A 14,196-nucleotide genomic window follows, 5' to 3' on the forward strand; every position below is an offset into this window, starting at 1 on the left:
TGGGGGGGGGGGCTTTCCCTCCCACGGCTTGTAAAAGCAGTCTAGAGGCTAATTAGCCACTAGGATTGCTTTTACATGAAAGCCGACCGCTGGCTGAAAAGAATGATACCAAGATGATACCTAAACCTGCAGGCATCATTCTGGTATAACCATTCAAAGTCGTGAATGGCGTACCTGAAGACAAAAAAATGGTTAACAATAAAGCACAGTAAACGGTAAAGTATAAAAAATTGCATACCTGAAAAGCAAACGTGATAAAACATAATAACAATAAAACATTGCAGAATAGAATACAGTAAAAAAAAGCAGAACAAGAGAGAGAGAATAGAGAGAGAGAGAACAATAAAACGACAACTATTTTTTTTTTATTTTATATTTTTTTTTTTTTTTTACACTTTTTTTGTAACTAACTTTTATAACGGTAACTGGTTCCAGGTTCGGGTCTCTCAAAATGCGATGGCATCTTGGGAGACCCTGTGAAAGTGTGCCTAGTCTGTGCAATGCTGTACCCTACGCTAATACTCAACTAATGAATGGTAGCGTTCAAAACATTCACCAATGCAAAGACCAGGATTGTCAGGACAGGAGGGACAATAATAGCGGGTGTCACGCCTATATTCGCGCTTGCTGCAGACACGACATCTTTTTTGGGGGTTCGTTGGGTAGGGGTACTCGGGAGGACATAAAGAAAATGCCTCTCATGCAGCCGACTGCATTTGGTTGGGGATGTGAATGGGGGAAGTACGGGCGCTGCAGAAGCGGTGGGTTCCCAATTAGGATTGGCGAATGCAGCAGGAAGGGCACTATGGGCACGACGGGCCTGTGTTTGTCTTCTTGGTGGCAGCGCGACACTACTTGTGCTTGCCACCTCACCAGCTTGAACTGCACTTATGGGACTCGCCACGTCACCAAGTGTTACTGCAGTGCTGGTTTGACTACGACCGGGGTGTACTAGGCCGCTGGCGCTTGCCAGTTCAATAAAAAGCTACCAAAAAAACTGTTAGCGATCGCAGGGATCAGGCCTGACTCTGCGAATGCTGCAGTTATGCGTTAAGTGTTTTGTAAGTGACAGTGATCGATCGATACTGCACTTGGGTGGGCTGGGCCGGGCGGAGGGGCAAAATGCAGGTGCTAGCAGGTATCTGGGCTGATCCCACTAACACTGCGTTTTTGGGAACCCTAAACTGCTGGGGACGCTAGTATAGATCTGATCGGATCAGATATTGATCCGTTCAGATACTATACCACTAAGGGAGGTGTACGGTGCGTGGGTGTTAGCGGTACTGGTGCTAATCTGACGCTGCTTGGGGCTGGTGCTTGCCAGTTCACCAAAATACTACCAAAAAAACTGTTAGCGATCGCAGGGATCAGGCCTGACTCTGCGAACGCTGCGGTTATGCATTTAGTGTTTTGTAAGTGTCAGTGATCGATCGATACTGCACTTGGGTGGGCTGGGCTGGGCCGGGCGGAGGGGCAAAACGCAGGTGCTAGCAGGTATCTGGGCTGATCCCGCTAACACTGTGTTTTTGGGAACCCTAAACTGCTGGGGACGCTAGTATAGATCTGATCGGATCAGATATTGATCCGATCAGATACTATACCACTAAGGGAGGCGTATGCTGCGTGCGTGGGTGTTAGCGGTACTGGCGCTAATCTGACGCTGCCTGGGGCGACGCATATCACCGCCGGGCGATCAGGGGGCTAAACCTTTATTCGGTAATAAACAGCGGGTGCCCTGACACTATAAAAAATAAACAAACTAACCAGCGTCACCCGTAACAGTTATACGGTGATCAGTGGTGAAAGGGTTAACTAGGGGGCAATCAAGGGGTTAAAACATTTATTCGGTAGTATATGGGGGTCCCTGTCGCTATAAAACGCTGACGGCGAACCTAAATATTTAGGTCCCTAACTAGCGTCACCAGCGACACTAATACAGCGATCAGAAAAATGATCGCTTAGCGACACTGGTGACAGGGGGTGATCAAGGGGTTAAAACTTTATTAGGGGGGGTTAGGGGGGTATCCTAGACCTACAGGGGGGTAATACTAACTGTCCTAACACTGTAACTGTCACAAACTGACACCAATGCAGTAATCAGAAAAAAAAAAACTGCTGGTGTCAGTTTGTGACAGGGGTGGGGGGTGATTGGGGGGGGATCGGGGGGGCGATCGGGGGGGGGATCGGGGTGTTTTGTGTGCCTGGCATGTTCTACTGTGTGTGTGTAGTGTTGTGCACTCACATACCTGTCTTCTCTCCTCGGGCCGGAACGGAAATTACCGAGCCGAGGAGAGATGACATCATTTCCTTTTCTGCTGTTTAGCATACAGCAGCAAAGGAATGATGTGATTGGCCGGCGGCGATCGCGAGGGGGGGGCCACGAACGGATGGTCTCCCCCTCACCTCTGATCGCCGCTGGACAAAAGACGATCGCCTCGGGCACCGGGGGGGGGTCCGATCGGACCCCCCACCCGTGGAAGGCAAATCACGTATATGTACGTGATTTTGCCTGTCCGTGCCACCTTGCCGACGTAAATCGGCGTGAGGCGGTCGTCAAGTGGTTAATTCTCCAACAGTGAGATTTCCCTGCCATACTTAGTGATTCTGCTCTTATCCCCCTGGGGGATTGGATGTTCCTGCCCACCATTGCCTGCTCCAGCTTTATTTGTTGCACTCTCCAGAATATAAAATAAATATAGAATCCAACAGGGAGAGTGGGATTGTTTTTTAGTGGCCTTCCCTCCAACTACATATCTACAATCCAAATGTCTTTTGTTTGGTTATGTGGCATCCCAGGGTCCTCCCTCTTTTTGTCAGTGGTTGGCGAGCCTGAATGAAGCAGAGAATAACTCTCACGTAGTCACTTCAGTCCTGCTTACTGAAGCATTATGAGCCTAGGCCAGGATGATGAAGCATTCCCACAGGATGTGTTCATGACAGCCTAGGCCTACAGGGAGTTCTTTCTTTTTTTTTTTGTTGAGCCATGTGCAAAAAACAAAACACTGAAGTGTGCCAAAAAAGTGCACTAGGGTGTGTCAAATGGTCCAGAAGAAGAAGTACCCCGCCCTGACCTCTCAGTGCACAAGATTCCTGATGGAGGTAGGGCACACTCAGGTCCACCTAGCCAAAAGGCCTGGTGGACCCAACTGTGCATAATCAGCCAAAGCCAACCAATGAGTACTGGGTGGAGGGCTCCCCCCCCCCCCCCCCCCCCAAGGCAGCAGAGAAAGGCACCTAATGGCCTCATATCCTTCCCATAGACTTCAGAGTAGGCCCGAAGATCCATACACTACAATCCTTAAGTAAAAAGGTAACACAAAAAAGTGCAGTGACAGGCCATGAGAAAAATAAATAAAAAGTGCCAAAGTGCAATACTATGGCTTAAGTCCTGGTAACAAAAAGTGCCTCAGTCTCAGTCAAATGGCCTAGCACATGATGCATGGTACAGAAAAAAAGCCCAGTTGTCATGGCCTAGTGCTGTTTCACACAGTGGAGTCCCAAAGCCCTACTTACAGCAAGTGGGTTGAATGACACTATAGGAAGCTACAGAGGGGTTGATTTACTAAAACTGGAGAGTGCAAAATCTGGTGCAGCCCTACATAGAGACCAATCAGCTTCCAGGATTTTTGTCAAAGCTTAATTGAACAAGCTGATGTTAGAAGCTGATTGGCTATCATGTACAGCTGCACCAGATTTTGCACTCTCCAGTTTTAGTAAATCAACCCCTCTGTGTCATCAGGAGACAGCTGGGGAGAAGTTGAGTATTGCAGTAGGAGCTTGATTTTTATTTTATTTTAGCACATGAGCATCGCAAATTACAAAGGGAAGCCATGTCCATACAGACAGTATAAGAAGCTGCCTCGTCTGGCAGCAACAGGGTTACTGTGGCAAGGTACAATGGCCTTTACTAGACTTGCAGCATGACCCCAAGTATTTATTTCTCTGAATTTGTTCCTGCCGGAGGGTTTTCTGTGCACATGCAGCACTCACCTTTGTCAGTTATTAATTCAGAAAAAAATATATAGCTGGAGGTTTATCTATAACCGCACCACATAGGATGGGATTTTTAAGGTGTGATTAGAATCCACAAACAAGAATAATATAAAAGCAGTAATGTTTTATTTGTAAAAAGGTTAAAATCCATAAACATATAGACAAATTACATATACGTACAGAATTTAAACCGTGTCTTGTTAGATTGCATTTAATTCCAGCGCATTCATCTCTACTATATGTTTCACCAAAATGGCTTCTTCAGGAAGTATTTAAGTGTATACAAAATAACTAAATTAAAAAATAATAATCATAATTAATAAAACATATATGCAATAATCATAACATAGCTATAACTATAGCATAACAGGTTCACATCACATACCAAAGCTCCCTCAGGTTACAGCTAGATGTAATTATGGGCCAGAAATGCATAGGAGGAACATCCCAAATGAAACAGGGGGTGCACGGACCATCCAAGGGTCCTAACATGGGACCCCAATCCCCCCCCACACACACACACACACACACACCCACCTATACTTTGGGTCAATTGTAGAAAGGGCACAACAACACAGGGCAAGATTGAATCTCAAACATAAATAGTGTTGTAATTGGGTATATCTTATGGGCTAAGACTCACTCAAAGTACAACTCTTGGCAAAAAGTATGGAATCGCCACTCTTGGAAAATGTTCATTGAATTCTTTAATTATGTAAAAAAAAAAATTACAGATATGCCTCAAAACTATTTTTATTTAACATTCCAACCTGGCTTTAAGAAACAGTTAAAAAAAAATAAAAAAGAAAGAAAACTGTAGTCAGTTGCAACTGTTTTTTCAGAGGAAAAAAATATAGAATCACTCAATTCTGAGGAAAATTTTATGGAATCACCATGTACTTTGCACATCTGCATCAGATTACATCCTGAAAAATGATGTCCTCATCACCAAACATCCTTTCGATTGATGGAATAAGAAAAGTGTCCAAAACTCAATATAAACGTGTGCATTTATTGAAGATTTAATGACTGTCATCTCCCCCGTACCTTTACCTGACATGCAACCCCATATTATCAATGATTGTGGAAATTTGCATGTTTTCTTCAGGCAGTGGTCTTCGTACATTTTATTGGAACGGCACCAAACAAAAGTTCCAGCATCATCACTAGGGTTGCCACCTCATCCCTTTAAAACCGAACACGTATTAATTACACAGGTTCTGTGGCTGATTAAGGTGGTAATTAAACTCACTTGGTGCCTTATCTGCATTCAATTAGCTTCAGAACTTGTGTAATCCATATGTGTTCGGGTTTAAAGGGATGAGGTGGCAACCCTAATCATCACCCTACCCAATGCAGATTTGTAATTCATCGCTGAATATCACTTTCATCCAGTCATCCACAGTCCATGATTGCTTTTCTTTAGCCCACTGTAACCTTGTTTTTTTCTGTTTAGGTGTTAATGATGATTTTTGTTTGGCTTTTCTGTATGTAAATCCTATTTCCTTTTAGCCAATTTCTTACAGTTCGGATACAAACATTGACTTCAGTTTCTGACCATTTGTTCCCCATTTGTTTTATACATTTGTTCATTTTCTGGTTTTAACCTCCCTGGCTGTATGATTATTTCAGATTTTTGCGTCTCAAAGCGGTACAATTGTTTTGCGTAGAAATTTGGCCTTTTATATTGTAGGTCTGTAATTCTTAGCAATAACATACTTAAATCTGTCCAACAAGAGTCTAATAGATATCCCGGGTATGATGAAGTTTGAAACACAAAATCATAAATTATAATATAATAAATAAATATAAATAATTATAAAAAATAATAATAATAAAATAAATTTCCCCATGATTCACTATCGCTCAATTCTGCAAGTGTTCTAATTTACCATCACTGTTTTCTAGCTGGTCTAAAACCACTTTTGACGTAAAGGGACACTTTTTGGTTGCCATGGACAATCTCCAGTTTCCAGGCAGAAAGAACAGTATAGAGTGGGGACGGAAAATATTCAGACCCCCTTAAATTTTTCACTCTTTGTTATATTGCAGCCATTTGCTAAAATCATTTAAGTTCATTTTTTTTCCTCATTAATGTACACACAGCACCCCAGACAGAAAAACACAGAATTGTTGACATTTTTGCAGATTTATTAAAAAAGAAAAACTGAAATATCACATGGTCCTAAGTATTCAGACCCTTTGCTGTGCAACTCATATATTTAACTCAGGTGCTGTCCATTTCTTCTGATCATCCTTGAGATGGTTCTACACCTTCATTTGAGTCCAGCTGTGTTTGATTATACTGATTGGAGTATTCATACCCTTTGCTCAGTATTTAGTAGAAGCACCCTTTTGATCTAATACAGCCATGAGTCTTTTTGCGAAAGATGCAACAAGTTTTTCACACCTGGATTTGGGGATCCTCTGCCATTCCTCCTTGCAGATCCTCTCCAGTTCTGTCAGGTTGGATTTGGACAGCCATTTTTAGGTCTCTCCAGAGATGCTCAATTGGGTTTAAGTCAGGGCTCTGGCTGGGCCATTCAAGAACAGTCACGGAGTTGTTGTGAAGCCACTCCTTCGTTATTTTAGCTGTGTGCTTAGGGTCATTGTCTTGTTGAAAGGTAAACCTTCAGCCCAGTCTGAGGTCCTGAGCACTCTGGAGAAGGTTTTCGTCCAGGATATCCCTGTACTTGGCCGCATTAATCTTTCCCTCGATTGCAACCAGTCGTCCTGTCCCTGCAGCTGAAAAACACCCCCACAGCATGATGCTGCCACCATTATGCTTCACTGTTGGGACTGTATTGGACAAGTCATGAGCAGTGCCTGCTTTTCTCCACACATACCGCTTAGAATTAAGGCCAAAAAGTTCTATCTTGGTCTCATCAGAACAGAGAATCTTATTTCTCACCATCTTGGAGTCCTTCAGGTGTTTTTTAGCAAACTCCATGCAAGCTTTCATGTGTCTTGCACTGAGGAGAGGCTTCAGTCGGGCCACTCTGCCATAAAATCCCAACTGGTGGAGGGCTGCAGTGATGGTTGACTTTCTACAACTTTCTCCCATCTCCCGACTGCATCTCTGGAGCTCAGCCACAGTGATCTTTGGGTTCTTCTTTACCTCTCTTGCCAAGGCTCTTCTCCCCCAATAGTCCAGTTTGGCCCGACGGCCAGCTCTTGGTCGTTCCAAACACCTTCCATTAAAGGATTATGGAGGCCACTGTGCTTCTAGGAATCTTAAGTGCCCCAGAAATTTTTTTGTAACCTTGGCCAGATCTGTGCCTTGACACAATTCTGTCTCTGAGCTCTTCAGGAAGTTCCTAAGGCTCGGTTCACACATGGGCGGCACGACTTGCAGGTCGCCTCAGCGAGGCGACCTGCAAACGACTGCCGGGGCGACTTGCGAGACGACTTCTGCATAGAAGTCTATGCAAGTCGCCCCAAGTCGCCCCCAAAGTAATACAGGAACCTTTTTCTAAGTCGGAGCGACTTGCGTCGCTCCGATTAGAACGGTTCCATAGCACAGAACGGGAGGCGACTTGTCAGGCGACTAGGTCGCCTGACAAGTCGCCCCAGTGTGAACCGAGCCTTTGACCTCATGATTCTCATTTGCTCTGACATGCACTGTGAGCTGTAAGGTCTTATATAGACAGGTGTGTGGCTTTCCTAATCAAATACAATCAGTATAATCAAACACAGCTGGACTCAAATGAAGGTGTAGAACTATCTCAAGGATGATCAGAAGAAATAGACAGCACCTAAGTTAAATATGAGTGTCACAGCAAAGGGTCTGAATACTTAGGACCATGTGATATTTCAGTTTTTCTTTTTTAATAAATCTGCAAAAATGTCAACAATTCTGCGTTTTTCTGTCAATATGGGGTGCTGTGTGTACATTAATGAGGAAAAAAAATGAACTTAAATGATTTTAGCAAATGGCTGCAGTATAACAAAGAGTGAAAAATTTAGGGGGTCTGAATACTTTCCGTCCCCATTGTATATCATATAAAACTGCATGTAGGGCATTGGACAAAGCACTGGGGACAAAAGGGATGTCATACAGCAATGTAATCTGTAAGATAACAGTGTACTGTATGTGTTATGAATTTTCACTTTTTTGAATTTGCCGCCAGGCTCCGCCCCCGTGCGTTGCAACGCTCGCAGGGAACAAAGCCCGGCACACAGGACATCGGGGAGGAGGACAAAGCCCGCAGACACAGCGGGGGGACATCGCAGGATCCTGGGGACAAGGTAAGTACACTGCACTAGGATCCTGAGATGTAATGCCGAGTGTGGCTCGGGGTTACCGCTAATGGTGCTGAAATTTAACCCCGAGCCACACTCGAGAAAGCCTCCAGGGAGGCTATGGCATATTGCTTTAGGTTTTCTAACTTCTTCTGTCTTTCTTGGTCTACCAGTATGCTTCCCTTTAACAACCTTTCCATTTGATTTGTACTAATGAAAACCATCACTAACACCTAAACTGAAAAAAACAAGGTTACAGTGGTCTAAAAAAAAAAGCAATCATGGACTGTGAATGGCTGGATGAAAGTGTTATTCAGCGATGAATTATGAATCTGCATTGGGCAGGGTGATGATGCTGGAACTTTTGTTTGGTGCCGTTCTAATTAAATGTATAAAGACCACTGCCTGCAGAAAACATGCAAATTTCCACAATCATTGATTAAGCTGAGCTCACACTGGAGAACGCAGCGGCTCACAGCAGGAGTCCGGCGCATCTCCATTCACCGTTTCAGGTCCAATTTGCCAGAATTTTTGGCTGAATTTGTACCTGAAATGGACCAAAAGATGCATGGAACTCCTGTGCAATTCACACCTGAGACGCTCTGGAGATGTGTGAACCAGCTCCATAGAGAGCCGGTCACAGTCTCCTGCTATGCGAATTAGATGCGAGGAAACCTGCATCCGATTCACAATAGTGAGAACCCAGCCTGATATGGTGTTGCATGTCAGATAAAAGTATGGGGAGATGACAGTCATTAAATCTTCAATAAATGCACAAGTTTGTATTGAGATTTTGGACACTTTTCTTATTTCATCAATTGAAAGGATGTTTAGTGATGATGACATCATTTTTCAGGATGTAATCTGATGCAGATGTTTGTTTTAGAACTGCAAAGTACATGGTGATTCCATAATATTTTTCTCAGAATTAAGTGATTCCATATTTTTTTCCTCTGCTTCATCTGCAAAAACAGTTGCAACTGACTACAGTTTTCTTTCTTTTTTTATTTTATTTTAACTGTTTCTTAAACCTAGAAGGTGGGAATGTTAAATTAAAATAGTTTTAGAGGCATGTCTGTGATTAGTTTTTTTTCTACACAATTAAACGTTTGAATGAACATGAGTGGTGATTCCATACTTTTTTGCCAGGGGTTGTATAATACCAAAGAGAGTATCTACCGTATATACTCGAGTATAAGTCGAGATTTTCAGCCCTTTTTTTTTAGGCTGAAAGTGCCCCCCCTCGACTTATACTCGAGTCACCGCCGTCTGCCTACATGATCAGCGTGTTAGCAGACAGACAGCAGCCAGCGTGTGATACATTACATTCGGCGGCCATTCCACTATTCAAAAGCCGCGCCTCCTCCTCGTCTGTGATAGGCAGAACACTCAATTTCCCAGCAGTCAGTGTACAGCCTATCACGGACATTCTCTCATCCTTGTCCATGGTATGGGGATGAGAGAATGTCCGTGATAGGCTGCCCGCTGACTGCTGGGAAATTGAGTGTTCTGCCTATCATAGAAGAGGAGGAGGTGCAGCTTTTGAATAGTAGAATGACTGCCAAATGTTATTTTTGACACGCTGATCGGTGGAGGCAGAGCGGCACACGGAGGATGGAGATCGCCATATGGAGGCTGCAGATCGGCACACGGAGGCATGCACAGGACACAGGTAGGCTGCACAGGACACAGGTAGGCTGCACAGGACACAGGGACACATGCGCAGGACACAGGGACACATACACAGGGACACATGCACAGGACACAGGGACACATGCACAGGACACAGGGAGGCATGCAGTTGCAGATGGGCATTGTTGACTCTCTTTTTCCACTTTCAGCAGCTGCTGCATTTCTCACCCTCGGCTTATACTCAGGTCAATAATTTTTTCCCAGTTTTTTGTGGTAAATTAGGGGCCTCGGCTTATATTCGGAATGACCTATACTCGAGTATATACGGTATATACTCACTAAAATCAAATTAGTAATAAGAGTGCCTGGAAAGATGAAGCATCCCAATTTGGATGTGGTCAAATCATCAACTGAAGCTGAAGTCCAGAACTGGATCTATGAATCATAAGAATAATAGAGGAAAGAAAGGAGTGGAAGATCTTAGGCAAAAATATGTATACAGTACAGCGGCAATTTGTTAGATAGTGGGCAAAACAATCTCTATTCATATAACATCCACCTATTAAATAGTGATCAAATGTCTCTTTGTACATATTATAAAGCATGTCAAATAAAAAACGGTTACTCGGGTGATGAATGCCTTTGTCAGTTATTAGCCTGTGGGTCAGCAGAAGGTGGCTCAAAGCTGAATATTCATGACCATCCTAGCTTCTAATTCTTACCTGGTAAATTCATAAAACATAGGATGTATTCCACTTACATAATCTTTACAATGCTTGTGGAAATAAAGCTTATCATGTGATACAGAACAGGTGCACTTCTGATATATAAGCTAGCATTGATTACATAGCGCTGCATTGTAGTCATCATAATGGTAGGAGAACTAACCTGTTTGTAAGTACATAATGAAAAGAACAGAGCATTATAAAAAAAATCTGAGACAAGAACATTGGTTGAAAACATTCCCTTCTGAAATGGCAAAGCAGGCATATCTCATCACCACCGGCTTCACCTTTTCAGTCTTCCATCCCACCATCCTCTTTTTGTATGAAGTTTTCTTATAGACCACTAATGTCACATCAACTCTCTCCATCCGCCTTTTCAGCTCCCTCACCATGTACGTACACCACATTGAAATAATGTCACTTGAAAAACAAATGTAAACACACATATATCAAGCATATATCAATAAATGTTTACAGTGTTGCCGTTGGAGGTCATAGTCTGTTTTATTTACACACACTTAAAAATGATCTGTCAGTAAAAGAAGAAACTGCTCAAAGACTATGGGACCAAAATTGCGTGATTATGCCCCAAGGAGGCTAATGTGCTTTTTTGAGCTTCATGCGACAGGTGACACAATGGCCCAGGTGTGAATGTGTCCTATGGGATTCTTCATTTTGAGCTGTCACATTGTGAGAATAGTACCACAAGACACTCAGCCGTGAATGGGAGCAAAATAAACTATTTCAGCTTATTCTTATTTTATACAATCTGTAACCCAAATACAATATATTATGCTGCCCTTTACAAACAAAACTTTGACAACAGTGTGAGCAATTGACATTTGTTTCCTTTTTCGATTGTAAGCTGTAACAAGCAGGACTGATTCCTCCTGTATTGAATTGTAAGCAGCCTTGGTGGTACTCAACAATCTTTATAATATATCTATGTGAAGTAAATGTTAATTACTTGCAGTTTCACTGAATTTCTCTTTAATTTCTTTCAGCTGAATAAAACGTTTATTAACAGTCCACTATACTCAAGCTACAGAAACGCATCTCTCTTTTCACTAAGGTAAAGTTTATCATCTCTTGCAATAGAAAGTATTTACCAACCTTTCTAGCTACTTCCCTAGAGGAACCCTTAAATAAAATTTTCTGTGTTAGGGAACCCCTATTAAAATGAATTCATCTGGGGTCAGTGGGAAAAATGCCCTGAACATTGGTGGTCAGTAGGAAGAATGCTACCCTTACAGATGGCTCAAAAGATCACTGCTGTCATGCCTCTGGCTCTGCCAAATGGAATTGGACCTCAAACCATGAAGGCATCATTAGATGGGAGGTCAATCAGCCAAAACTCAAAGAACCCCTAGCAACCTCTGGAAGAACCCAAGGTTCCACAAAACCCTGGTTGAGAATGGCTGACCATTTGATGCCCTGGGTTCTTGATCCATGAATGTCACCACAAGGGCCTGCTATGGATATGTGGAATGCCAAAGATGCATAAGTACAGTGACTGTTGTCTATTGTAGAGGTAATGGGAAATGTCATTATTTATGTTTCAGATCTGGTCCGACCATTGCCTATTTCCAGTTGCTGTTTTGCAACAAAAGCAATACATGGAGTGGAATCAAAGCTGATGCAGTGGCTAAGATCTTGCAAAGTTACAATATAAGCCAGCAGCATGGCAATATATCAATAAATGTGTACAGTGTTGCAGTTGGAGGTAATATTCAGTTTTTTTTTTTTATGCGGACTTAGAACCAACCTGTTAGTAAAAGAGGAATATACTCAATGTTTTTGGAGGAATGCCACTGAATACCAAAAAGTAACATGCAAAATATGGTCGCCTACAGCAGCACATAAGAATTTGTCTTTAACCCCTTGGCACGGGCACCTCTCGGCCCTTTAAGGAGTTCTAGATTCTGGGTGGGTTTGTGATTATCTGACCGCCGTGATTGGCTATCACATGATCGGAAAACTCCCGATCGCAAGTAGAGATCGGGAGCTTTCTGTTAGCCACTGGTAACTGCGCTGGGAGCGTGCATGATGCACGTTAAGGCCCACCCGCTGAGAGACCACAAATGTGCGTGCAGCCTGTGCCAAGAAGTTAATCTGGCAACAGAAAACTGAACACTTTGGCTATCAATTGTTTCACTTTGTACGTGATTGCTGGCCTTTACAATGAATTACGCTTTGCCCTGTGGGCACCACCCAGCGCCACAAAAGCTGGCTTCAAAATAAAGGAGCTGGATGGAAAATTATTGGTTGAACAGTGACTGCATCCTTTTGGATATATCATCCAGTCTGATGGAGTCACTATTCAGGCAGCTGCAGCTGCTATGGCTGTCTAAATACACTAGCCACCAGAGGAGATTCCTCCATTCACACTGTTTAGGATAGATAGGGGAATTAATTGATTTCTCTCATTCGGGGCTAAACAAGAAAAACTTTCACATGGCTAGCCTAGTAATCCAACAGATCTTGCAGAGAATACATGAAAAACATGAATTGCACTGCAAACACATTTGGAATAAAATATTATTTCATCACTGACCCTTCGGCTGAATACTGCATAACTGCTGTGATTGCCGACGGGTTGAAGGTCGGTGTAGGTGGCAAAAATCCTGTGTAGTAAAACTAGTTGGGAAGCAATTCACTGTGGCAAACCTGGGGACAGTTGGCAAGTATGTATACACATATACACAGATAGATGTTTACCCTTAGTTTCAGTACTTTTGTCATTCAGTGGCCCAGAAAGAAGAAAAGAGGGTCAGAAGTTGATTCTTAATTTTCAGGGTACTTTACACTTGGTCCATCTGGCCAAAACCAGACAGACCCCTTTCTCTGAAGGGTCTGCCGAAACAGACCCACCCAAGTACTTGGTGGGGCTCCCCCGAAGGGAGACCCCATGATAGAGAGCAAACCAAGCCAGAAGGCCATGTCCACCCCCTCCCAAGACTTTCAGGGCAGACCCGAAGACCTACACCCTACCAGTCACACATGCAAAAACCATGGACAAATATAAAAATACAAAAAGTGACAAACAAGGGCTTAAATAAAAGAAAGTGGGGGAGAGGGGAGAAGGGAGAGGAAGGGAGAGGAGAGGAGAGGAGAGAGTGTGGGAAACAATAACCAGGCCCTCCGGCCAGGAATCAAACATTTCTCCGGTCCCAGCCACAAGGCCCGGCAGAGGACGGAGGTAGAAAAAAAAAGTGTGATATGGCGCAGTGACTATGGTGTAATAAATCAAAGTGACCCTCACTCACAATGATTTTATGGCACCCCTGGACTGACACAACAGGAGCATATACACCATGGGCTTTTTTTCAGTTCCAACCCTCAGCCAGATAGAGAGTCCTTCCAGGTTTTTTTGGGGGAGAGCCACCGACTATAAAGCAGCCTCCACCGGTACTAACCCTTCCAGGCCCCCATGAACCCGGCAGATTTGCATAGCACCACCCCGATCCCTCTTCAGGGTGACGCCAGCTCCTCCACCTCCTCCACCGGATGCTGACAGGAACAGCGACCACACCAATCCTAGCCAGAAGGCTGTGAAAACCCAGCCCTTCGGCCAGACCAAATGCAGCAACCATCCCCACCAGGG

The 14,196-nt window shown here is 43.6% G+C and overlaps 1 protein-coding gene across 1 annotated transcript in view; it reads left to right on the top strand.

Moving 5' to 3' along the window:
• LOC141128122 (transmembrane protease serine 11D-like) overlaps window positions 1-14,196 on the top strand; it is a 152,973-nt gene that overhangs the window by 106,656 nt on the left and 32,121 nt on the right. Inside the window, exons 6-7 of the mRNA XM_073615214.1 lie at window positions 11,597-11,664; window positions 12,155-12,315. Coding sequence (XP_073471315.1) covers window positions 11,597-11,664; window positions 12,155-12,315 — 229 coding nt within the window. The remainder of the gene's footprint in view (window positions 1-11,596; window positions 11,665-12,154; window positions 12,316-14,196) is intronic.

This window comes from Aquarana catesbeiana, linkage group LG02, assembly GCF_042186555.1.
Source record: "Aquarana catesbeiana isolate 2022-GZ linkage group LG02, ASM4218655v1, whole genome shotgun sequence".
Taxonomy (NCBI): Eukaryota; Metazoa; Chordata; class Amphibia; order Anura; family Ranidae; genus Aquarana; species Aquarana catesbeiana.